This window comes from Onychostoma macrolepis, chromosome 19 (assembly GCF_012432095.1).
Source record: "Onychostoma macrolepis isolate SWU-2019 chromosome 19, ASM1243209v1, whole genome shotgun sequence".
Classification (NCBI taxonomy): Eukaryota; Metazoa; Chordata; class Actinopteri; order Cypriniformes; family Cyprinidae; genus Onychostoma; species Onychostoma macrolepis.
In genome coordinates, this window is record NC_081173.1 from 1,750,339 (window position 1) to 1,775,337 (window position 24,999).

Genomic DNA, 24,999 nt, shown 5'->3' on the forward strand with positions numbered 1-24,999 from the left:
TTTTAGTGAATAGTGTAAGTGTTCCCTATAATGTAAAGTGTTACCATAATATCTCTTTTTACTATTCATTTTGTGGAAAATTGCTGTGTTTGCTGTAGTCATGTATAAACATTTGAGAGAATTATGAATTTTATTGCTGATAAATGCAGTTTTATTTTTAATAGAAGAGTTACGTAAAACTACTATCATAACAAGCGATGACACCAAAATCACTAGCACTAAAAATGTAGATGTCATCGCTTGTTATAATGGTAGTTTTATAGGTAAATCTGATATTTTCAAAAAATGATATCTGGATAATAAATATCTGTGATATTTCTTGCTCTAACATTGGATTTTCTGTCCCATCAGTAAATGCAGCTGATAACAAACAGAGAGACAAGAACATGACCACCATCAAAATCACCATTGACCCGTGAGTGCTGCTTTAAAAATCTCATTCACATCTGCTGAGTAACGACTCTAAATGCTCTTTATCAAATAAATGTTGGTGCTGACAGTACTGCAGTGGCAAGAAGTTGATTGTTGAGAGAGCGTGCAGTGGGTGTAATGATCTAATAAACACCCATGGCTGCTCATTTCACATTCACTTCACACACACACACACACACACACACATGCTTTCATTTGTTGTTTACAGGGACTCTCCATGGGTGTAATGTTTTTCGTACTGAGCTAATTATATTTTCTATCCCTAACCCAACATAACCCTCACAGAAACATTAGAGAAATCATTTTTTTTAAATTTCATTTAGTAAATTTCATCTTCACTTGCCTCACGATTCAATTCCAATTCAGAGGGTAACAATTTGATTATAAAACGATGCACCACCATGCTTTTTATTCTCCAATTCTTTGATTATAGTGTGTTTGTAGTGTACTGTTGAGGTCAGCGATATGACAAAAATCATTAGAGTAATTTTATTTCATAATAACAATGTATTTCAAAATATAGTTGTTTTTGTTAATTTTTATCTTTGTTGTTAAAAATAAGGACAAAGATGCAAACAACAAACAGGACAAATACAATATAAGAAAAAATAATGAAATCTACAGCACTTTAAGCTTTTCAGGTACAGTAGGTCTATTTAACAGTAGCATTCAATCAAGATATTGAATAATCAGAATAATAATTTAATAATAATACAGAAATTGAATAAAAATGGTAAAACCAATACTTTTATTAATCTTTAGTAATAGTACTTCATTTATAATAAAAACAGTATGGCATATATATATATATATATATATATATTTGAAGAGTTTGTTTGCAAAAGCAGATAACTCTTCAACAATCATGTTTTTTATTATGTTATCATGTTTTTATTGTGTTAGCTGTATTTTGTAGTTATTATACTTCATTAAATTTTTTTTACTTCTTCTTGTATCTTCTTTCTCTTTGGGTTGTAATGTCCTAACCTGTCCTCTCTGTTCTAATAGAGAGTCCAACACCATCGCTGTGTGGAATAATGGGAAGGGAATTCCTGTGGTAGAACACAAAGATGAGAAGATGTTCGTGCCTGCGCTGATCTTTGGACATCTCCTCACCTCTAGCAACTATGATGACAATGAGAAGAAAGTCACAGGTAATGCATGCCCGCATAATTAAATACTGTAATTATGCAATGGTGCATCTTCAGAAAGTTCTCTTTGATGGAGTTAGTTTTTGTTGGTAGTGTTTTGCTCATAACTTATTGAACTTGTTGTCTAAGTCACAGAACGGGCAAGCAGTATTTTATGCGATCACGATTTCTGCCTTTCATAGTTAAGAAAATGTGTGTAGTATTGGTGTGCTAGCGAACCAAAAATATAGAAAAATATATCGGTGTTTATGCCTTACATTGGCATTTTAAGCCTTGTTAAATCTTGATTTTTGCAGTTGTGGCTCACGCTGTGCAGACAACATATTGAGACAGAAAAATGCACTATGACCTATTTGTCAACATGAGTCAGTACAAAATGGACCCTTTTCACAAAACTGATGACGCATTTCAATGGTCATCAGCATCGTAAATCGTAAAGTTTTTAATATTTTTATATTTATATTTTTGATATATTTTGGCCAGAGTTGAGAACCCCTGCTTTGATCTATGCTGTTTCAGATGATGCATGAGTATTTACATTTTACATTTACATTTAGTCATTTAGCAGATGCTTTTATCCAAAGCGACGTACAAATGAGGACAACAGAAGCAATCAAAACCAACAAAAGAGCAAGAGATGCAAGTGCTATGACAAGTCTCGGTTAGACTAATGCAGTACTGGTAGCAAGGTGTTTTTTTTTTTTTATAATAAATAAAAAGAAAACATGTAGATAGAATAGAAAAAGAACAGAGAAAGCTAGTGTTAGAAGGTCAAAAAAAGTTTACTGCAGAGTTAGACACTCCTACCTGTGATGAAGCAAAAAGTTATATTTTTACCCTACCTGTCCACCGATGCTGAAGAAATCCACTCAAAGTGATAAAAAAGTGGATCTGAAGCAGCCAGTCAGCTAAATTCATCATTTAGTAAGTGGATTTCCACTCTAATCAATAGTTATATAACAAACACGACATCTTGCAGTACTGTAACCTGTGACGTCACAGGGTTGGTTATTTTGCCATTCACGTTTAGTATGTTTGTGCTTGTAGGACAAGTTAAGCCAGTCAAGTTTATTTGTATGGAGCCCTGAGCATGACATGCAGGGGAAAAGTGAAAAATATCAAGGTCACAAATTAATTTATTCTCATTTTAGTTAAATCATGGCCACATTGTACAAATTCGTTCTTCAATTTTAATTTAACAAGGTGAAGAATGAATGAAATGTGGCCACAAATTAACTAGTTGTAAGAGAAAATTGTTATTATAATATTATCTGTTTTTTGCACATCATGTGTGGGGCTCCATAGTACAGCACATTTCACATGTACTGTTAATTCATTTTCACTTTCCCCGGCAATGCAACATCCAATATAAATGTCTTTATTTTATTTTACAAAAAGTTGCTTGTTAATATTTGGAGAAAACTTGGAAGTTATGAGACAAGAGATGGGCTCTGTCCTGCTCGTGTCCCATAGTCCTTTCAAACTGCAGAACGAGGTGATCTTTTTAGGGAAACGTGATTAAACTTGACTTAGTTACTTTTAAAGTTTTTCAGCGCAAGGTCACTGACTGTTTTCAATCAATTTTCAGTGGAATTCAGCGGAAGTTAAATGCAGCGTGTAAGTGTATTTATTTCTTGTCTCAGATTTCAGCACAGTTGGCATCGCTTGGAAATGCTTGTTTTGTTTACAGTGTTGAGACGTGCTGAAGCAGCATTTGGTCTCGTGCTTTATCGTGCACCTTGTCAGTGTCATGCGCTTGCTTAGCCCTTTGTTGTGATAAACAGTAAAGTGTGTTCAGCTAAATACAATTCGTTTTGTCAGACGGCTATAAATAAGGTTAGTATATCACGGCAGCCCTCGTGTGAAGCCCGAAGAGTGTAAAGACCAACAACTCTACCTGTGCGACTCCACCGAGCAAGGACACAGACAAGGGACATAAGTATCACCTTTATTCATCCTCTTTCCTACAACTTGTTTCACTTTGGTTTCAGATTTTAATGAAAGATTTTTACTATCTGTTCTCAAATTCCTACTATTAATACCACTTGCAAACCACACACTGTTGGCAGCGCAATCCTAACAACCTAAGCACTTTGCCTATGTCTGCTAATACTTTTCTATTGGTCTCTGGAATTGCCAGTCTGCAGAAAACAAAGCAGATTTCATTACATCTATTACTAGTCATTCAAGGCTACACCTCATGGCCCTGACAGAGACCTGGATCAAACCAGAGGACACTGTTACACCTGCAGCACTCTCCAATAATTTCAAATTTTCCCACACTCCCCATCTGACTGGAAGAGGTTGTGGTACTGGTCTGCTTATCTCTAATGATTGGAAATTTAATCCTTCACCATCTCTGGATATCTAAAGTACCTTGAATCACATTCAGTTACTATTACCCATCCTCTTAAAATCCATTTTGTAGTTGTTTATCGACCCCCGGGACAACAAGGTAACTTCTTGGAAGAATTAGATGTGTTGCTCTCAAATTTTCCTGAGGATGTTACTCCCATAGTTATGCTTGGAGACTTCAGCATCCACCTAGATAAACCTCAGGCTGCAGACTTCTACACTCTGCTTGCCTCTTTTGATCTCAAGAGAGTGTTAACTCTGGCTACTCACAATTCAGGCAACCAACTGGACCTTATTTACACACGACACTGCTCCTCTGATCATGTGCTGGTTACTCCACTGCACACCTCGGATCACTTCCTCCTCACTCTTAACCTCAACATGGTTCCTGACACAACACATACCCCTCCACATGTCATCTTTCGACGTAACCTCCGCTCACTCTCACCCTCCCGGCTATCTGGTATGGTTTCATCTTCGCTTCCTCCCCCTAAACAGTTATCATCTCTTGATGCTAACAGTGCTACTGATGCTTTCTGCTCCACTCTTACATCTTATTTAGAAACTGTCTGCCCCCTGTCTTCCAGACCACCCCTTCTGCCACATATCTTACCAGCAAACATACACTCATTCACATCCTTCTCTCCAATCTCTAAGGCAGAAGTCTCTAAACTCAACCTTTCCAGTCATCTTACTACCGGCCCGCTTGATCCTATTCCATCTCATCTCCTTCAAGCCATTTCTCCTGCCATTGTACTAGCACTCACTCACATCAACACATCCGTTCACACTGGTGTTTTTCCCTTATCATTTAGACAGGCTCGTATAACCCCATTACTTAAGAAACCCACTCTTAACCCAGCTCTTTCAGAGAACTAGACTTCCTCGACAGCAACCAGTCTGGTTTCAGAAGTGGACATTCAACTGAGACTGCCTTGCTCTCGGTTGTTTAAGCCCTAAGACCGACAAGAGCGGTTTCCAAATCTTCTATACTTATCTTGCTGGATCTGTCCACTGCTTTTGACACGGTTAACCACCAGATCCTCCTGCCAACCCTATTTCTCAGGAACCGCACTTCAATGGTTTGAGTCTTACCTCTCAAATAGGTCCTTCAGGGTTTTCTTGGAGAGGTGAGGTGTCCAAGTCACGATATCTAGCTTACTGGTGTGCCTCAGGGCTCAGTTCTTGGACTACTTCTCTTCTCTGTCTACATGGCATCACTAGGCTCTGTCGTTCAGAAACATGGCTTTTCATATCACTGCCATGCTGATGACACTTAACTCTACCTCTCATTCTATCCTAGCAGCTCACATCTCAGCTTGCCTAACAGACATTTCTTGCTGGATGAAGGACCATCACCTTCAACTCAACTTTGCCAAGACAGAACTGCTTGTGGTTTCAGCTAACCCATCGTTTCATCACAATTTCACCATCTAGTTGATGATCAGCTGAATTTCTCAGACCACATTGCTAAAACTGGCCAGTCCTGTAGATTTGCTTTATACAACATTAGGAAGATGAGCAGGAAGCAGGAAGAAAAGCCCTCTAACACTTGCGCTCTGCTTTTTCTCTCACATTTTCTGCTTGATTTCTCTAACCCTCTAACACTAGCATTCCCTATTCTTTCCCTATTCTATCTACTTACTTTCTTTTTATTTATTATATAGGCCTATATATGGGTAGTTGACAAATAAAAATTGTACTGTGTAGAAACATAACTTAAAGGAACACTCCACTTTTTTTGGAAATAGGCTCATTCTCCAACTCCCCCAGAGTTAATAAGTTGAGTTTTACCATTTTGGAATCTATTCAGCCGATCTCCGGGTTTGGCGATAGCACTTTTAGCATAGCTTAGCATAGATAATTGAATCCGATTAGACCAGTAGCATCGCATTCAAAAATGACCAAAGAGTTTCGATATTTTCTGATATGATTAGGAATTATACTCCCATTCTGGCGTAATAATCAAGGAAGTTTGCTGCTGTAACATGGCAGGCGCAGTGATATCACGCAGCGCATGTGGAAATAGATATGTACATTTCATGAAGAAAATGTGAGTGGTGCTTGCCGTGGCATATCACTGCGCCTGCTGCGGCCATGTTACGGCAGCAAACTTCCTTGATTACTATGCCGGAATGGGATTCCTAATCATATTGGCCTAGAAAATTGCAACTTTTCATTTTCTGCCGGTCTTAATACATGATAGAACTACAGAAGAGTCAAGTTTTAAATAGAATACTACTGGTCTAATCGGATTCAATGATTTATGCTAAAAGTGCTATCGCCAGACCCGGAGATCGGCTGAATCTCAACTTATTAACTCGAGTTGGAGAATGAGCCTATTTCCAAAAAAAGGTGGAGTGTTCCTTTAACATACAAATGCATGTATATATTTAAGAAAAATATGTTATGTTATATATTAAATATATTTATATATAATATAAAATATAATAATATAAATGTATAAACATGTATATATTTTCAAAATACACTACCGGCCAAAAGTTTTAGAAAAGTACGATTTTTAATGTTTTTTAAAGAAGTCTCTTCTGCTCACCAAGCATGCATTTATTTGATCCGAAGTACAGAAAAAACATTGAAATATTTTTACTATTTAAAATAACTGTTTTCTTTTTGAATATATTTTAAAATGTAATTTATTCCTGTGATTTCAAAGCGGAATTTTTAGCATCACTACTCCAGTCACATGATCCTTTGGAAATCATTCTAATATTCTGATTTGCTGCTCAAAAAACATTTATTATTATTATTTATTTAGTAGAATTTTTTCAGGTTTCTCTGATGAATAGAAAGATCCAATGATCAGCATTTATCTGATATAAAAAGCTTTTGTAGCATTATACACTATACCATTCAAAAGCTTGGAGTCAGTATCATTTTTTATTTATTTTTTTGGTAAAGAAATGATAGAAATTAATACTTTTATTTAGCAAGGATGCTTTAAATTGATCAAAAGTGATGATAAAGACATTTATAATATCACAAAAGATTTCTATATCAGATAAATGCTGTTCTTCTGTACTTTCTATTCATCTGAGAAACCTGAAAAAGTTCTACTAAATAAATAATAAGAAGCAGCAAATCAGAATATTAGAATGATTTCCGAAGGATCATGTGACTGGAGTAATGATGCTAAAAATTCAGCTTTGAAATAAATTACATTTTAAAATATATTCAAATATCAAATAATAGAAAACAGTTATTTTAAATAGTAAAAATATTTCAACATTTTACTGTTTTTTCTGTATTTCGGATCAAATAAATGATCTTGGTGAGCAGAAGAGACTTCTTTAAAAACTTCTTTTCTTTAAAAAAATCTTACTGTTCTAAAACTTTTGACCGGTAGTGTATATACTGAATGTGTGTGTATTTATATATACATCATAAATAAACACAGTACACATACATATATTATGTACACAAAAACTTTTATTTTGGATGAGATTAATTGCGATTAATCATTTGACATCACTTATATATATATATATATATATATATATATATGTATATAGATAGATAGAGTATGTGCTTTCCGTACATAATAAAACATGGACATGATCTGTCATTTTTATCCTTTTGTTTACTATATTTATTTGTTTGGCCAGTGTCGTTGTGGGTTTTGGTTCTTTTGCTGTAAGGACCTTTGAAATAACTCAAATAATTTGGCGAAGTGATATGGTCATGTAATGCGGTCAAGACCTGCCTGGAACTACGTTCGCCGTGCGTTTCCCTGAAAATAATTGCACACCTTAGAATGTTAGTCAGCCAATCAGATTCAAGCATTCAAGTAGTATAAATATAAATATAAACACCTTCCTACATGTACTGCGTTAGGCTAACTGAGACTTGTCATAGCACTTGCATATTATTGCTCTTTTGTTGGTTTTGATTGCTTCAATTGTTCTCATTTGTAAGTCGCTTTGAAAAAAGCCTATATTAATTGACTAAATGTAAATGTTTTGATTTTGCTAGCTCTGCATTCACAAGCTGTTGACAGTGTCAATAAGATATTTATTCTACAGTGTAGATTACACTGATATTGTTTATTGATTATATAGTGTATTGATTATAACAGGATTGTTTGTGAGAGTGTATGTGGTCTCAAACAATCATGTGAAACTGTAAACTTGCAGTGAGTGAACTTAAGTGATTATAACAGAGTAAACGTGTTGTAATATTACCGTGCTGCTCACTTTCTGTGTATAATTTATTCACAGTTTAAATAACAGCTTTTATCTTTCATGTTTTAAGAGGAATTTGTAGTTGAATGTTTAGGGACTGTCTTAATACTTTTATGTGTTCAACTGCAATAACGTTTTGAATGTTGTAGCTGCATAAAGAGTATGACACACAGTTGCTTCTTGCAAATGCATTTTATTAATTGCCTTTTATTCAATTTTGTTCAGAGCTGGGTAGATCACTTACAAATTGTAATCCATTACTGATTCCAGATTACATGACAAAAATTGTAGTCAGTAACATAATCCGTTACATTACACATTTTAGGTAATATAATCAGATTACTTTTAGATTACTTTTGATTTAACTCGTTTATCACATTGATTTAAATAGCATTATCTTGTACCATAATGATGTAAAAAATGCAAAGAGTAAGAAAACTTGTTCCATTCATTGTAATTTACAACATGAAGTGCATTAAACATTGTATTACATCAAGGTTTCCCCAAACTAGTGTTTGTAAAGGAACTGCAGATGGGTTGCGAGTTTAATGAAAAGCTGACAATTAATTCAATCATAAAAATGTTTTAATGAAAATAAATCATTTTAAAATAAACGTTCTTTTTCCTTTTTTTTCTTTTCTTTTTTTATTTGAACTCCCTTTCGAGGAAAGTCTCTTCACTCAGCGGCCATATTTGCAACGCCTCCGGGCAGCTCGTACAAGTCCGATCTTAATGAATGGAGGAATCCTGAAATCTCAAAGGCTAAACTCACAATTAAATGACATATGTCAAATCAGCAACAAAAATCTGAAATTAATTGCCCCATGAATGTTGTTTCTTATGCTCAAATAGCGTTTAAAAAGCTTATATTTCAGGCTAGACCAGGCAATGCGCAGTCATAACGTGCTTATAACTGCGCATGTGCATTGACTGGTCTAGTCATGTTTCTATGGGAAATTTGGCTCTTATTTAGAAGGTGGGACTATTCCTCCATATTCCGTGTTGCAGTTTCTCCCATTCATAAATATAGGAGAGAACTGTCTTTGCATTTCTATAGTCTTTGTTTTAAATAAAACACTTACTAAAAAAAGGTGAAATATTTTTATTTACCTGCATGCAATGTGATCATTAATCAACATCAAAGAAACTGTGAGCATGCAAATGTGTTACTTAATTATTGAAATATTTATTTTAAAATCTAAGGGGTACTTAAAGCAAATATATTTGGTGAATAAGGTTTAGATGACAAAAGTTTTGGAATGCCTGCATTACATGTAACTAAGAAATAACGTGAATATGTGCATTTTAATTAGTTATAATTAATAATACATGGTTAAACAACCTACAGAGTAATAATTCTAATAAAAATGAATTTGTTCATCAGTAGTTGATGCAATGTTGAAACCCTTCTTAAACCTGAAATGATTTTTGTAAATCCAGTGGTCAAATGCAGTTGCCACCCGACTAATGACTGATCTTTGTGTGAATGTCCACAAAACTGGACTATATATATATATATAATATGTATATAATCGGTAGGCTATTTTAGAAAGGAAAATTTAAAAGATGAAAAAAAGAGAAATTAGGGAGAATCAATGATTTATGAATAATTTATTGATATTGTGTGAATAATATGTAATCCATAAAAAAGTAACTGTAGTCCGATTACGAGTATTTTAAAATGTTACTTACTCTGATTACAAGTACTTAATTTTTGGAATCTGATTACGTAATCCAGATTACATGTAATCAGTTACTACCCAGCTCTGTCAAGAGAAATAATCAACAGTTATGATTTGGTTATAATCATGCAGCCTTAGATAGTATGCAGTTTAGATACATTTGTGCTGTTTGTTCAACTGTAGTATTCAAATGAATTTAACTCATCAATCTGGTGTTCTTCAGGCGGCAGGAATGGATATGGTGCAAAACTGTGTAACATATTCAGCACAAAGTTTACAGTGGAGACGGCCTGCAAGGAGTACAAACGGAGCTTCAAACAGGTACAGCCATTTTTTGAATTTGTAATATAGGAAATCTGTGTTGGTTTTTCATAAAACAGCAGCTATCTTGATGTCTTACACATTTACTTAAAGTTTTTCTCATCCCAATTCTTCCAAAGACATGGCAGGACAACATGGGAAAGACCAGTGAGGCGAAGATCAAGTACTTTGATGGTGAAGACTTCACATGTGTCACGTTCCAGCCTGATCTGGCCAAATTCAAGATGGAGAAACTGGACAAGGACATTGTGGCTCTGCTCACACGCAGGGCGTATGATGTGGCCGGCTCTTGTAGGGGAGTTAAAGTCATGCTCAACGGAAAGAAGCTACCTGTAAGTCACCTCTCATTTCCATATGAAAAAATTCTTCTTTAAAGGGGTCATGAGATGGATTTTATTTAATTAATATGTTCCTTGAGGTTTACTTATAATGTTAATAAAGTTTTTTGCACAAATAAATATGTGGAAAAATTATTATTTTCAACCCTCATTCTGACCCTCTCTCTAAAACGACCTGTTTTAAGGGGCGGGTCCTTTAAGGCTTCTCAGTAATTGGCCACTGTTATGATTGGCTAACGTCATTGCATAAGAAACAGTATCAGAACCCCCTCGCTATTGCATGTTTTGAGTGTTTTGACAACATAATCAAAATAAAAAGGTAATTTCCAGACAAAGCAATATGAAATCATTTACTTACGGTTGAAGCTAGATCTAGCTTCATCTTTCAACAAATGTTTCTTTGTGAACTCTCCATGACACTGTGCCTCGTTTACAAAATCCTCCGATCAATCCTCTGACATGATCTGGGATGCCATTGAAAATAAACTATCCACTTGTTCCTTACCCTGGGATCCTTCTGATGTCTGTACAAAGACGCGAACGTTAATATAAACGTAAATACGCAAGCATAAACCAAACCCAATTAAACCAAACGCGTCAAAGCGAACGTTCTTTCACTCCATTTGTTTTCTGAGGGTTATCACATAAATGCTTTTTTATTGATGATGAGGACATTTAAGTTATGAAACTTGCAGGATGCATTAAGCATAGAAAGACCTCTTCTGCATCAAAGGGAAATTTGGTTTCTCACGTCATGACCCCTTTAAATCTAACAGACATAGAAACGTTTTTAGACAGCTGTCTCCCTCATGAACATCTGTGTTTGTGTCTCGTGCTGCAGGTGAATGGTTTCCGCAGTTATGTGGATCTGTATGTGAAGGATAAACTGGACGAGACGGGCGTTGCTCTGAAGGTGGTGAATGAGATGGTGAATGATCGCTGGGAAGTGTGTCTCACCATGAGTGAGAAGGGCTTCCAGCAAATCAGCTTCGTCAACAGCATTGCCACCACCAAGGTCTCTTAAACACTGTTACTCATCAAATTGGGGATGGCAGTGGTGCTTTAAAGGGGTTGAATTTAAAGGTGTAACTTTTAGAGGGTTGTACCACTAAACACTAAACCATAAAAACGATCAAATTGCATGCCCTGCTGATTACTGCTCTGGTGTTAAGATGCTTCTTTTGAAGTCATGTGATACTCATGAGCTGTGTGATATCTTAGGGAGGAAGACATGTTGACTATGTTGTGGACCAAATAGTGTCAAAACTGATTGAAGTGGTCAAGAAGAAGAACAAAGCTGGCGTCACTGTGAAACCATTCCAGGTGTATATTCACAGTCCAACACACTGATATGATAAAATATCTGTCCAGACACTTGAATATTTGGTTCTTTGGTCTCTTAACGGATCTAAGAGAATCTTGTTTTAATTTCAGGTTAAAAACCATGTGTGGGTATTTGTGAATGCCCTGATCGAGAACCCCACCTTTGATTCCCAGACCAAGGAGAACATGACTCTGCAGACCAAAAGCTTTGGCTCCAAATGTGTTCTCTCTGAGAAATTCGTCAGAGCTGTAAGTGTGTGATGATCTCCTATCATGATACTGACACATATCTTACATTAAATGTAGCACTTATTGTAACAGTAAAACTTTACTCTTAATGCGTTACATTTTAATTTAGAGTTCCTCTCATCATTAAGAGCTTCTGGCTTTATAGACATAACAAAAATAATTGCATGCTTTGAAGTCAACATGAAACTGAAGCTGTGACCAGTGAATTGTGAATGAGAAAACAAGTCAAATAAATAATAATTATGTCAGTTCTGATTTAATGCTGACTTTAATATGTGTTAAGTTGTGATGATGTCTGATTGATTTGTCCTATCGTAGGCTACAAACTGTGGTATTGTGGAGAGCATTCTGAACTGGGTGAAGTTTAAGGCCCAGACGCAGCTAAACAAGAAATGCTCCTCTGTCAAACACAGCAAGATTAAAGGGATTCCCAAACTAGATGACGCCAATGATGCTGGTAAGTCCATGACAGATAAACCACTGTCACAGCTATCAGCAGATCTCAAAGATCATGGTCTGCTCATTAGGGTGGGTGGGTGATATAATATGATATATATAAAATGATATAATATGATATATATAAAAATCATATCTGTATTTTGTTTTAGACTGAATAGCAATATACGGTATACATCTCAGTATATTTTATGAAGTTATTTATTTTCATAAGGCACACAATAAAACGAAGCTTGAAACGTATGGGCAAAAGAATTCTCATGCTGTAAAAACTTAAACTTGTAAAAAGTTTACAAGTTTGGATTTTCAGCTTTTTACAACAGCACCAAAAACTGCAGTAAATGTTAAAAGAGAATTAAGGTACTTCCACTTTTGGATGCAATCTCTTTCCTCCTTTATAGTTTAACTAATGTTTTTTAATTTTTTTTTGGATACTTGAATTATCTGATGATTATTTATTTGATTAATCGACTAATGCAATGATTTTATTCAAATTATCTTAATGTTTGGCAGTGTTATTTGAATGTTTGGTTAAATTTTGTGGAAGCAGGCAAGAAATGTCCACCTCAAACTAAAATGTTTGATCAAAAAAAAAAAAAAAATCAGAAGAAAAAATAATACCTTGCATAAAGAAAATTATGCCTTTTAGACTTGTTCACACCAAGCTGAGTGAAAAAAATGAGACTGTTTGACTTTCTTTCTGTGACAAGCGAGTGTCAAAAATGGAAAGTTGCAACAGCCATAGCAAATATCAGCTCATAGCCAATTAAATACTGAGACCAACATAAGAATATTATTAAAAAAGAAAAAATACAAATAAATTAGCATCTTGATAAGCAAATGGCGTATTATATGTACCACATCCTTTGAGTAGCCTTCTTGGTCTCACAAGCAACTCGCATGCGAAAATCTGCCAAACATTTGTGTCGGTGTGAAAACATTCATGTCTTTTACATTAATGTGAAAAAAATCTTCATTTGGTATTTATATATAAATTTATATATCGCAGCTTCTGTGTTTGGCAGATGAATTTTTACTGTAAATATGAAAAAGCTGTTTGAAAAGCTTGATTGATCCTTGAGTAACTGTCTGTCTGTCGTGTAGGGGGGAAGCACTCCTCAGAGTGCACTCTGATCCTGACTGAGGGAGACTCAGCCAAGTCCCTGGCTGTGTCCGGTTTAGGAGTGATCGGGAGGGATCGATATGGAGTGTTTCCACTCAGAGGAAAGATCCTCAACGTGAGGGAGGCCACACACAAACAGGTGTGCTTTTTTGGATTGGAAGAGTGATCAATGTCTAACTTTTTTTGTGTGTGTGAAGATAATATTAGGTATTTAGAAAAATCTGTTGAAGGCAGGATTTTATATCCTTTAATCCAGTGTTTCTCAACCGGGGTGCCGTCTGTGGTGAAAAGATATTTTTTTAAAGATTTTTAAATTGCTAAAATGTTCAAAAAAGCCTCTATTATTTAATATACATTTCTGATGTTGCCAATAATTAGAGATGCACCAAAATTCCGGCTGTCGAAAATTAGTTCACCGCTTACGTTTCACTTTCACGTGGTGTGACGTGACATATCCCGCTCTATGCATATGCGCTCCACTCCGTTCATAGTACAGTATTGTTTCTGTTTGCAACAGCCCTAGTGTGCTGTAACATGATGCGGTAGCCTATATGGGCAACTTTGGTAATGCTGCCCTCTCGTTCATTGATCTGCTAACTGCTATGTTATGCTCACATGTTCTGATAATAATAGCTTTCTAGGACTAAACATTATTTGGATAATTGGTAAAAAACAACAAAAAAATCTAAATCTTTTAAAAGCCCTACTGTTAGACCTACCTGAAAAACTAAAAAGCAAGTTATTAGGCTAATTATTTGTGCTATCATTAGTAATTTGTTTATTTGTTCTTATTTTATTACTGACTGCTTACTTGTCATTTTGTATTCAATTCAAAGTTTGAAATCAAGCTATCTTGTGCTACTACAACAAAATTACCCCACTGTAAAATCAGAAATACACTGAGTGAGCAAAAATTTGTGAGATAGCTAGTTATAAACAATTAAACAATGTTTACATATGAATAAAAGTCTACATTAAAATCTGTCATATAAATTAGTCTCTTATTAGAAATTAGCCTACTGATTGCCATCATTGATGGACAAAAAATGTAATAATATTAAAAATATCTGTATGACAGTATATTCTGCAGTTCTTCCTTGCTGTACCGAATATCTATACTTTTCGAGGTTAGAAATTCAAGTATTGTGACAAAATTAATTTTGTAGGGTGCCACAAATTTGTTAAAATTTCCAAAGGATGCCGCGAAGGTTGAGAAACACTGCTTTAATTTATGTATCAATTATGTAAATTGCAAAACTGGCATTTATGTGTTTTGTGTGTCTGAATGTTACTGTATGTTTTTATTGTGCAGTGATGTTAAACGTATTTAAATAAAGAAGAAGGAAAAAAGAAAGAAAAAAAATTAAGAGCAGAGGATGAATATTGACAAGATTTTAAAATGCCTCATCGTGAAATCCTTTCGGTTCAGCGTGCATGTTCTGAACAAGTGCGGCACTGTTTTACCCATTGCATGTGCAGAACTTCTGTGTGTGCGTAACATTATTTGAAACTCTCTAGAATGGGACAATACTGTTTATACTTTGATATTTAATAAAAAAGAAAATAAAAAAAGTTTTTTCATCCCACTGTACCAAAAATATTTAATTAGTTAGAAATTGCTTTTTGAGAATACAAATAGTATAAAATGATTATTTTTTTAACTGGATGTTGACCTCGTTTCGATTGTAGATCATGGAGAACGCAGAAATCAACAACATCATTAAAATTGTGGGTCTCCAGTACAAGAAGAGCTACGATGACCCAGACTCCCTGAAGAGCTTACGCTACGGAAAGATTATGATCATGACCGATCAGGTGTGATTATGTGCTTTAGTTTGTCTTCATCTGACTATTTTGTCTTTTCTATCCATTAAGTATGCAGAGATGTTCCCTATACCTGTATGCATCATTTCTGTTATGTACTATCAGGATCAAGATGGCTCTCACATCAAGGGTCTTCTCATTAACTTCTTCCATCACAACTGGCCATCTCTGCTCAAGCACACCTTTCTGGAGGAGTTCATCACACCCATCGTAAAGGTATGATAATCATCCAATAAAGAAAATGTTTAATTCATCAGTGCTGCTGCAGGTTCTTATACTTGTTTCTAAAATGTTCTCTTTAGGCCAGCAAGAATAAACAGGAATTATCATTCTACAGCATCCCAGAATTTGAAGAATGGAAGAAGCACACAGAAAACTACAAAACGTGGCACATAAAGTACTACAAAGGTTCGTTTTCTGCTTACTACTTATTTGAAACAGTTTCCATCTAAAAACAAGCAGCATTCATGACTATATGCTTACTGCATATTTGTCAGGTTTGGGTACCAGTACAAGCAAAGAAGCAAAGGAATATTTTGCTGACATGGAGAGACATCGAATTATGTTCAAGTACAATGGCACTGAAGATGACGCAGCCATCACACTGGTTAGTTGGTCACTACTGGTCTTTTTTGTACTACGTTTGGTGCAACATTACTTTTATTCAGATATTACTTTGACATATTGGGTAACATTGTGTGTGAACTCTGCTCAGGCCTTCAGTAAGAAGAAAACAGATGACAGGAAAGAGTGGCTGACTAACTTTATGGAGGACAGACGGCAGAGGAGGATGCATGGGCTGCCTGAGGTACAGCTCACAAATACACAGAAATGAAAGAGAAATGTTTCTTATAGGGCTGGGCGATATGATGATATTATTGTATATCGACAATGTCTCGTCGCCGTCGTCGGACAGTCAGGTAACAGACGATTATCGACATTATCAGAAATAAAAAGACAAATGATAAACCTAGTAAGTTGCCAAAATATTTTACATAGCCCCATAGTTACCGTACAGGTCTTATAATTTTTATAGTAGGATGGTTTTGAATTGAAAAGCTATTCCAGTTTTGGAAATCAGATGTTTAAGGTCAGGAATCGAATTACTTGTTATAAAGTTAAATTTCGATTTTGTTTCTTGATTTCTGTATTCGCATTTAATGTGATTTTAAAAGATTCAACTGCAAGAAGACGAAATATAACTCACTTTTAAACTCATGCGCTGTTGATTCCCCCGTTCATGTAAAGTGCTTTGAGTGTCTAGAAAAGCGCTATATAAATGTAACAAATTATTATTATTATTCTATGCTATGCACACACACACAAAGCCAAATTTAACATGTTAAGTAAATTAATCATTTTATTATTGGACTTATTAAAAGCTTACACATTTCTTTGTATACCATTACGGATTACGCATTACGGCTCTGATAAGGTTTTGTTTCGTTTTCCATGCCATAGGTGCAGATTTATGTTTCTGCCAGTCAGTGCCCACACTGCATAACACGCACTTGTAATATCTAAAGAGAGAGTGCTCTCTCTCACTCATATTATGAGGGAAATCCACCTGCGATCTTAGCTGAGAGGTCAGGCTACTCATGGACGAAAATATGCGCTCTGCAATAATAACATGATCGGTGCCTATAGTCCAAACTGACAGCTGTTCCGGGGCAGTTTTTAGTTCTCATCTCCATAAACATAAGACGCTGGTGCATCTCTGATTTGCTGTGTCTGCCATTACGCTCGTATTTCTTCTTCACTGTGAATTACAATTTACGTTCATCTGACCATTCGCAAACTGGGAAGCGCCACCACAAGAAGTCTGGAGGTAACGTTACTGCCGCTCCGGTAAGCCAAAGTGGTAAACAGCCACAGTATAGGTATGAATTTAGATATTTTGTATGTTTAAAAAAAATATTGATACTTGGTGCCAGAGTATCGATAACGTCTCGCGGCCGGAAATATCGTGATAAAGCGGCACATCGATTTATTGCCCCACCCCTAAGACTGAGCTCTCTTTCTCATTCTTACACATTCGAATGGACAAATACAGAGAGAATTATATCAAAATATCCCATAAATACTATCGGTTATGTCTTAAGTAAACGTAAAGCGTTGAGAAAGTACTGTACTGAATCCGTGCATTGACATCAGCTGCTGCCTGTTAATGTTAATCAAAGAACAAAAGAAAATAAGATCTCTCACTGATCTTGACTGAATCACTTTTGTAACCTCAGTCTATATTTTATTTGCCTGTTGTTCGGCGCTGACTACTATAATGGCAACGTGCATCTGTGTATGCGATTATTTTGGAGATGCATTCACATCATTTATCCTTATTTAGGGTATAGGCCAATTCTATTTTGATCTGCAGTTTAATAAAACTTAAACAGAAAAAAGATAAATAGTAGCACTGCACATGTTTCTGAATATTTATTTAAACAGAGTGTATAATAATGAAAAACCACAAACAGTTGCACGCAAATTTCACAGCCTATTTATGCAGCGCGCATAGTGCCCTATTTTTAAAGATTTTTTGAAACAGTGTATACAGTATAATTATATTTAATTAAGCTGAGATATAGCACTATACATTTTTAATTCATTTGCAACAAAACTATAAAATTGTTGCAAATGGATGAAGACATATTTAGTGCTATATCTCAGCTCGCCCCTCAACATGCACGCGTTCAGAGTTACAGTGTTGGCAGCCCAATATATTGTGGGGCTTGTATTTGATTAGTCAAGTCAAGTCACCTTTATTTATATAGCACTTTTAACAATACAGATTGTGTCAAAGCACTTAACAGTATCAAATTGGAGGATAGAGTGTCAGTAATGTATAATGATAAGATTAAACACTCAATTTTCAGTTAAAGGCATTTCATTATTGAATTCAGAGATGTCATTGTTTAGCTCAGTTTAGTTTAAATAGTATCTGTGCAATCAAATCGACGATAATCGCTAGAAATTAAGTGTCCCAATAGTAGTGTCCCCTAATAAAAAAATATATAGGCTATATAAAAATGGAAATACAAAAATTAAATTAAATTTATTGCTGCTTCTAAATAAATGAAGCAGTTATTTTAATTTGGTTATAAACGGGCCAAAAGAGACCTCCGAACTATATTAGCCTACCAAAAAGAAAAAATACCTTACCGTTTTTGCTCAGAAATAGTTTTTAATCCCTGATTTTAGTCATACATGATATAGGTCAAATACATAGCTTGACTACAAGTTTAAAAACAACTCTTTGTTATATTTAAGGAAATTAAACTTACCATCATGAAATGCAATAATGCCAAAAAGAAAGAGAAACATCGGAAAATAGGCATATTTTATTATTATATTATTGAAGACATATTACTACGTGAAATCAACATGCATTTATCATTCTTTACAATCACGGCCAGAATGTTCAATTTCACCATAATGAACTTAAAATTGGGCTCTGTTATTTTTCCTCACAAAACAAAATGTAATCAATTAATTTAATTAATTGCTATGTGTATTGCATTAGACTAACAAAGACTTGTCACAGCACTTACATATCATTGCTCTTTTGTTGGTTTAATTGCTTGTATTGTCCTCATTTGTAAGTCGCTTTGGATAAAAGCGTCTGCTGAATGACTAAATGTAAATTTTCAGGAAAATCTGCTGGACAGTGACCTTTCAGTACTGAAGATGTCCATCACTGCTCTTAAAAGATATTAGCATTGTTATTTCAGAAAACTGAAAAATGGATGTTGCATTAATTGCATTAATTATTTTCAATGTGTAAAATAACAAATGTTAATCACAGAAATTAACTCAAGTGTCAAGACTGTTTGAGGTTCTTTTAAACTTGGCAAGACCAACATTCACAGTTTGTCTTAACCAACCTGTATTTCCTTTAAACTGAACTTTTATTTATTTATTTTTCTTATTCTTCTTACTGTCGAGTATGAGTGGCTACTTTTAGGAAATTAATGATTGTCTGATCATTCATTGTGCACGTCTTTGTTGTCTCATCACAGCAATTCCTATATGGCACATCAACACGACACCTGTCCTACAATGACTTCATCAATAAAGAACTCATCCTCTTCTCCAATTCTGACAATGAGCGTTCAATCCCATCGCTTGTTGATGGTGTGTATCTTTAGTTATGTTTTTACATGTTAAAACATGTTGAACTGGGTTTCTCTTCTTACCTTGAGTGATTTTTTTTTTTTGCTGTCCTGATTATGTATGACTGAAGTGATATTGATGTACATTGACTGCTTATCTGTATTTTAACTGGACATCTGTACTTAATGTCTGCTTTCATCTGCTGTATGCAGGTCTGAAGCCGGGTGCGAGGAAGGTGTTGTTCACCTGTATGAAGAGGAATGATAAAAGGGAAGTCAAGGTGGCCCAGCTGGCTGGATCCGTGGCTGAGATGTCTGCATACCATCACGGCGAAGTTTGTAGCAAACGTTTCTTTGCCTTGCTGCTTTTATTTATTCTTGGTCCTTACTGATGTAGCGATTTACAGTGGTTTTCTTGATGCATTGATTAACAAGAAATGATTAACAAAACCATGATTCGATTTATTTATTTGAAAATTTTCAATTATAATAAAACTCATTTATTGAAAAAAAAAAAAATATATATATATGAAATTGAACAGAATCAAAGATTTATGACAAGAAATGTTATCTTTTCTGCAGCAAGCCCTGATGATGACTATCGTAAATTTGGCCCAGAACTTTGTGGGCAGCAACAATGTTAACATCCTTCAGCCTCTCGGTCAGTTTGGTACCCGTATCAACGGCGGCAAAGATGCTGCCAGCCCTCGTTACATCTTCACTATGCTTAGGTAAGGTTTTAATTGTTTTGACATATACTGGTGCCATACCTCCAAACAATGTGCAGTTTGAAGGTTATGAAAACAAAAACATTGCATGTACCTGTGTAGGCTATTCTATACATTATGTGCAAAAAAAGGTTAAAATATAGACATTACATTCTAAACCAAAAAATCAAATCATGATTTTTTTACCGTTTTAAAGTAAAAGTTAACAGCTCTCAGCCCCACTCTGCTCGTCACATTATATTTAACGTCTAACAAGATAAATTATAGCAAAATGTGTATTTTAGTCATAATTACTGTGCTCTTATTCTGTTGCGCTGGTGTGTTTCAAGAAGACTTGCTCACTGTCACGATGAGCCTTTTTGCAAACTGGAAATAGTCGTGTGACATTATAACATCTAGATCAGGCTGTTAAATGTTATGTGTTGAGTCTCATACACTTTAAAAAGCACATTTATATGTCAAAGCATCTTGCAGGGCAAGCCGTGTCAAACTATATTCTTTTGTTTAAATTGCGTAATATGAAGCATTATAATTTTTATGACATCTTCAGTCCTTCTGCAGCTCACTCCGCTATGTTTTCAGATGCATTGTCTCCATTCGTTGTCAATTATGTTCATTATCGATTTATTTTATTGATTAGTTTTGGCAGCCCTAATGCTTTTAATACATACTGTTTAATTTCATTCATCACATAGTTTGACATTAATCCTAGTAACTATATTTTGCATAATAACAATGTCTTTATCTAAAGAAATCAGTTTTTATCTTTTCTTACAGTCCCTTGGCCAAACTGCTGTTTCCTGCTGTGGACTCCAGCCTGCTGAAGTTTCTGTATGATGACAACCAGAAGGTGGAGCCAGAGTGGTACATACCCATAATTCCCATGGTACTGGTGAACGGAGCTGAGGGTATCGGGACTGGTTGGGCCTGCAAGATCCCCAACTATGACACGCGAGAAATCGTCAACAACATTAACCGTATGCTCAATCACCAGGACCCTCTTCCCATGGTAAGACCTCATCCTTGCTCTTGTCCTGACCACTGCATGTTTACTAGGCATGTGACGGAAAAACCTTTTTATACCATGATATCTGCAGAAACTTTAATGTTGGTATCCACCTTATTTCCGGATACTTGTTTTCGAATTTTTAACTTGAATGTGCAAGGCTTAAGGTGTCCATTGCTTTTTGTTATTTTAACTGTTCAGATGTAAGTTATTCTTGTTAATAAGTCTCAGTTAGCTTAACACAGTACCGTAGCAAGGTTTATTTTTTAAATTATATAATAAATAAAAAGAAAACAGATAGATAGAATACAAAAAGAATAGAGAAGCTAGTGTTCGTTAATGTAATGCTAGTGTTTTTTAAATTATATAATAAATAAAAAGAAAACTGATAGAATTGAAAAAGAATAGAGCAAGCTAGTGTTAGAGGCCATTTTTGCTTTTAGATAGAATATAAAAGGATATAAAATAGAAAAGCGTTAGGTTTTTTTTTTTTTTAAGGAAACAAGCAGTTTGTAAATGAATAGAGTGCAAATTTATTTTTTGTTTTTGTTTTTAAGAATAGAATTAGAATAGAGAGTCCTGGAGTTAAAGGGTCAAATAAAGATGGAAGAGATGTGTTTTTAGCTGATTCTTGAAGATGGTTAAGAACGTCTCTGTTCCGTATGTAACCCTCGTTCCCTGAAGGAGGGAACAGAGACGTCACGTCGCTGACCGACGAATTAGGAGAGCCCAATCCACTTCGAGTGTAACTAAACAAGCCAGTGGACATTGGCATGCGGTATTTCGCATCTGGCTGCCACACCCCGCAGCGCAGGTATAAGAGGCAGCATGTGCACCGCATTAATTCATGTTTTCGCTGAGGAGCTGAGCCGGGCAGCTCAGCGGTGGTACAGAATCCAACTTCATGCCGAGAAAAGAGATCCTCTGCGTTGGCATGAGTTCGCTCTTTTCCCGGTTGAGGTGTCTGAGCACCAGGTCCCTGTGTGCACACAACTGATCGCGAGTACGAGTATGATCTAGTCGTCGAGATAGTTGAGGATGTGCACCCCCCGTTCTCTCAAGGGAACAAGGGCTGCCTCTAGTACTTTGGTGAAGACACGAGGCGACAGGGACAGCCCGAAGGGCATGACCTTGTACTGATATACCCGACCCTCGAGACATGAAAGTACGCGTCCTTCAGGTCGATCGCTGCAAACCAGTCTTGGGGACGGATGCACCGGAAAATGCGTTTCTGCATCAACATCTTGAACGGCAGTTTGTGAAGTGCATGGTTCAAAACTCGCAGATCCAAGATCGGTCGTAACCCACCGCTTTTCTTGGGCACAATGAAGTAAGGGCTGTAAAACCCTGACCTCATATCGACTGGAGGGACCGGCTCTATCGCATCCTTTGCCAGCATGACTGTGATTTCCGCACGCAAGACAGGGGCATCGACGGCCTTGACTGAAGTGAACCGGATGCCCCTGAACTTCCACGAATGGGCAGGAGGGGTGCTCTTGGGCAACCCACTGCTGCCCGCTGGCGAGAGAGGAGGAGGGAAGCAAACCGTGATGCACAGCTCGCAACTCTCCCCCTCTTGAGACCCAGAGACTGAGGAAACCGCTCTTTTATTGAAGTTTTGGGTACCGCTGACTTCTGATTTCGCAAAATAAAGGTTTACCCAATTTTTGAAATGTCTCTGCAGCAGACAGGTGCAAGTGCCATTCTGTCCATGTTGTTATGATAGTAAAACTAAAGCAAGTTAAAACGTTAAACAGCCAGTGTTTTCCATTTTTAGCATGTTTGTTTCTTGAGACTTATCTAGCAGTGATATAAACAGCTGCCACTAGTGCTTATGGAAACATCAGATACCATATCTTTGGATGGATGGAGGGATCATCAAACTCAGAATCAGAGCACATCACTCATTCTCTGCATCTCTTCATGTTTTTGTTAGCTGCCCAACTACAAGAACTTCAAAGGTGCCATTCATGAGCTGGGACAGAACCAATATTTGGTCAGCGGAGAAGTGTCTGTCCTGGACAAAAATACCATTGAAATTATTGAACTTCCTGTTCGCACCTGGACTCAGGTAAGAACAAATGTAGAAGTCTTGATTTTATAAAGCTGGATCTCTTTACTGGAACGCTGGTGATGCCAGAAATGCCATCTTTTTTCTCTTCCAGGCGTATAAGGAGTCGGTTCTGGAGCCCATGCTCCAAGGAACAGATAAAACTCCTCCTCTGATCAGCGACTATAAGGAATACCACACCGACACCACAGTGAAGTTTGTGGTGCGCATGACAGAGGAGAAGCTTGCACAAGCAGAGGCGGCCGGTCTCCACAAGGTCTTCAAACTGCAGTCGCCCCTCACCTGCAACTCAATGGTACGAACCTCCCCTCCTGAAGCTCCCAAATCAAGCTATTGCGATTTCACACCTCGATTCATAATTAGGCCAGAAACAATCTGCGGAAACATAAACCGCTGCGGAGTAGCCCAGTACCTGTGTCATATACATGAAGAGAGCGAAGTAGCTGTGGCTACAGAACAACCGCTAGAGTGCCAAAAGTGTACCTTTTAAAGGTATAATTCACCCAAAAATGAAAATTCTGTCATTAATTACTCATCCTCATGTCGTTCCAAACCCGTTAACAACGTAATCTGCGTGACGCAGTTGACACAGAACAGCATACGTTGTTTACAGCATACTTCGTAAAATTATGGTTGAACCACTGATGTCACATGGATTATTTTAATGATCTCCTTGCTATGTTTCTGAGCCTCGATCGTGTAAGGATCCTTGCTGTCTATGGAGGGTCAGAGAGCTCTCGGCGTTCATCAAAAATGTCCTAATTTGTGTTCTGAAGATGAACAAAGGTCTTACAGGTTTGGAACGACAAGAGGATGAGTAATTAATGACAGAATTTTCATTTTTGGGCGAACTATCCCTTTAAAGATGGCACCATGTGGCCATGAGAGCTAAAAGTTCTCCTAGTGCAGGTTTTAATGGACACAAACTTGAGTAAGCAAACCAAATTTGCAAATAAAACCAACACAAAGTGATGTGCATGTAAGAACAATTTGGCATTTTTGTCATTTTTCCCTTTTGAGTACTCAGTAGGTCTAAACACAAAAGCATTAACAACATTGTATTACAATAGTGTTGACACTATTGACAGCTTAGCGCTGTACAACTTGCACTTTTTATTTTCATCTACTTTATCAAATGATCCCTGACATCGCAGCATGTTTTCAAAGCCATGACGAGAAATTATTTTAAAATGCTATCCACCAAAAAATTGTTTAAAAACACTGCTAGATTCTTAATAATGCGTCATCCGTGTATCACTGTGGTTTGTTGCGAAACCGGTAATGTGATTTCTATTTGCCTCATGCTTTTCTTCTCTGGTCTGAAGGTGCTGTTTGATCACATGGGCTGTCTGAAGCGCTATGAGTCCGTGCAGGATATCTTGAAGGAGTTCTTTGAGCTGCGCCTGCACTATTATAAACTGAGGAAGGACTGGCTGGTGGGTAGTCTGGGCGCTGAGGCAGCCAAACTCTCCAACCAGGCACGATTTGTGCTGGAGAAGATTGAAGGAAAAATATCAATCGGTGAGATGTTTATCCATACGTCTGTTAGATCTTTTTCACCTGCATCCTCTTCTGAAATATGTATTTTCTCATCTCTATGGTTGGTAAATCTGAATCTGTACTTCAGTG

The 24,999-nt window shown here is 36.3% G+C and overlaps 1 protein-coding gene across 2 annotated transcripts in view; it reads left to right on the top strand.

Annotated features, from left to right (window-relative positions):
• Positions 1-24,999, top strand: part of top2b (DNA topoisomerase II beta) — a 38,743-nt gene that overhangs the window by 3,026 nt on the left and 10,718 nt on the right. For both annotated transcript variants that reach the window (XM_058753501.1, XM_058753502.1), the window contains exons 4-24: positions 352-415; positions 1,441-1,586; positions 10,046-10,143; positions 10,263-10,475; positions 11,323-11,496; positions 11,703-11,804; positions 11,916-12,053; positions 12,372-12,510; positions 13,614-13,771; positions 15,322-15,447; positions 15,562-15,672; positions 15,759-15,864; positions 15,954-16,063; positions 16,172-16,264; positions 19,473-19,587; positions 19,779-19,900; positions 20,148-20,296; positions 21,071-21,302; positions 23,236-23,370; positions 23,465-23,665; positions 24,696-24,891. In XM_058753501.1, the coding sequence (XP_058609484.1) occupies positions 352-415; positions 1,441-1,586; positions 10,046-10,143; positions 10,263-10,475; positions 11,323-11,496; positions 11,703-11,804; positions 11,916-12,053; positions 12,372-12,510; positions 13,614-13,771; positions 15,322-15,447; positions 15,562-15,672; positions 15,759-15,864; positions 15,954-16,063; positions 16,172-16,264; positions 19,473-19,587; positions 19,779-19,900; positions 20,148-20,296; positions 21,071-21,302; positions 23,236-23,370; positions 23,465-23,665; positions 24,696-24,891 (2,928 nt within the window). The remainder of the gene's footprint in view (positions 1-351; positions 416-1,440; positions 1,587-10,045; positions 10,144-10,262; positions 10,476-11,322; positions 11,497-11,702; positions 11,805-11,915; positions 12,054-12,371; positions 12,511-13,613; positions 13,772-15,321; positions 15,448-15,561; positions 15,673-15,758; positions 15,865-15,953; positions 16,064-16,171; positions 16,265-19,472; positions 19,588-19,778; positions 19,901-20,147; positions 20,297-21,070; positions 21,303-23,235; positions 23,371-23,464; positions 23,666-24,695; positions 24,892-24,999) is intronic.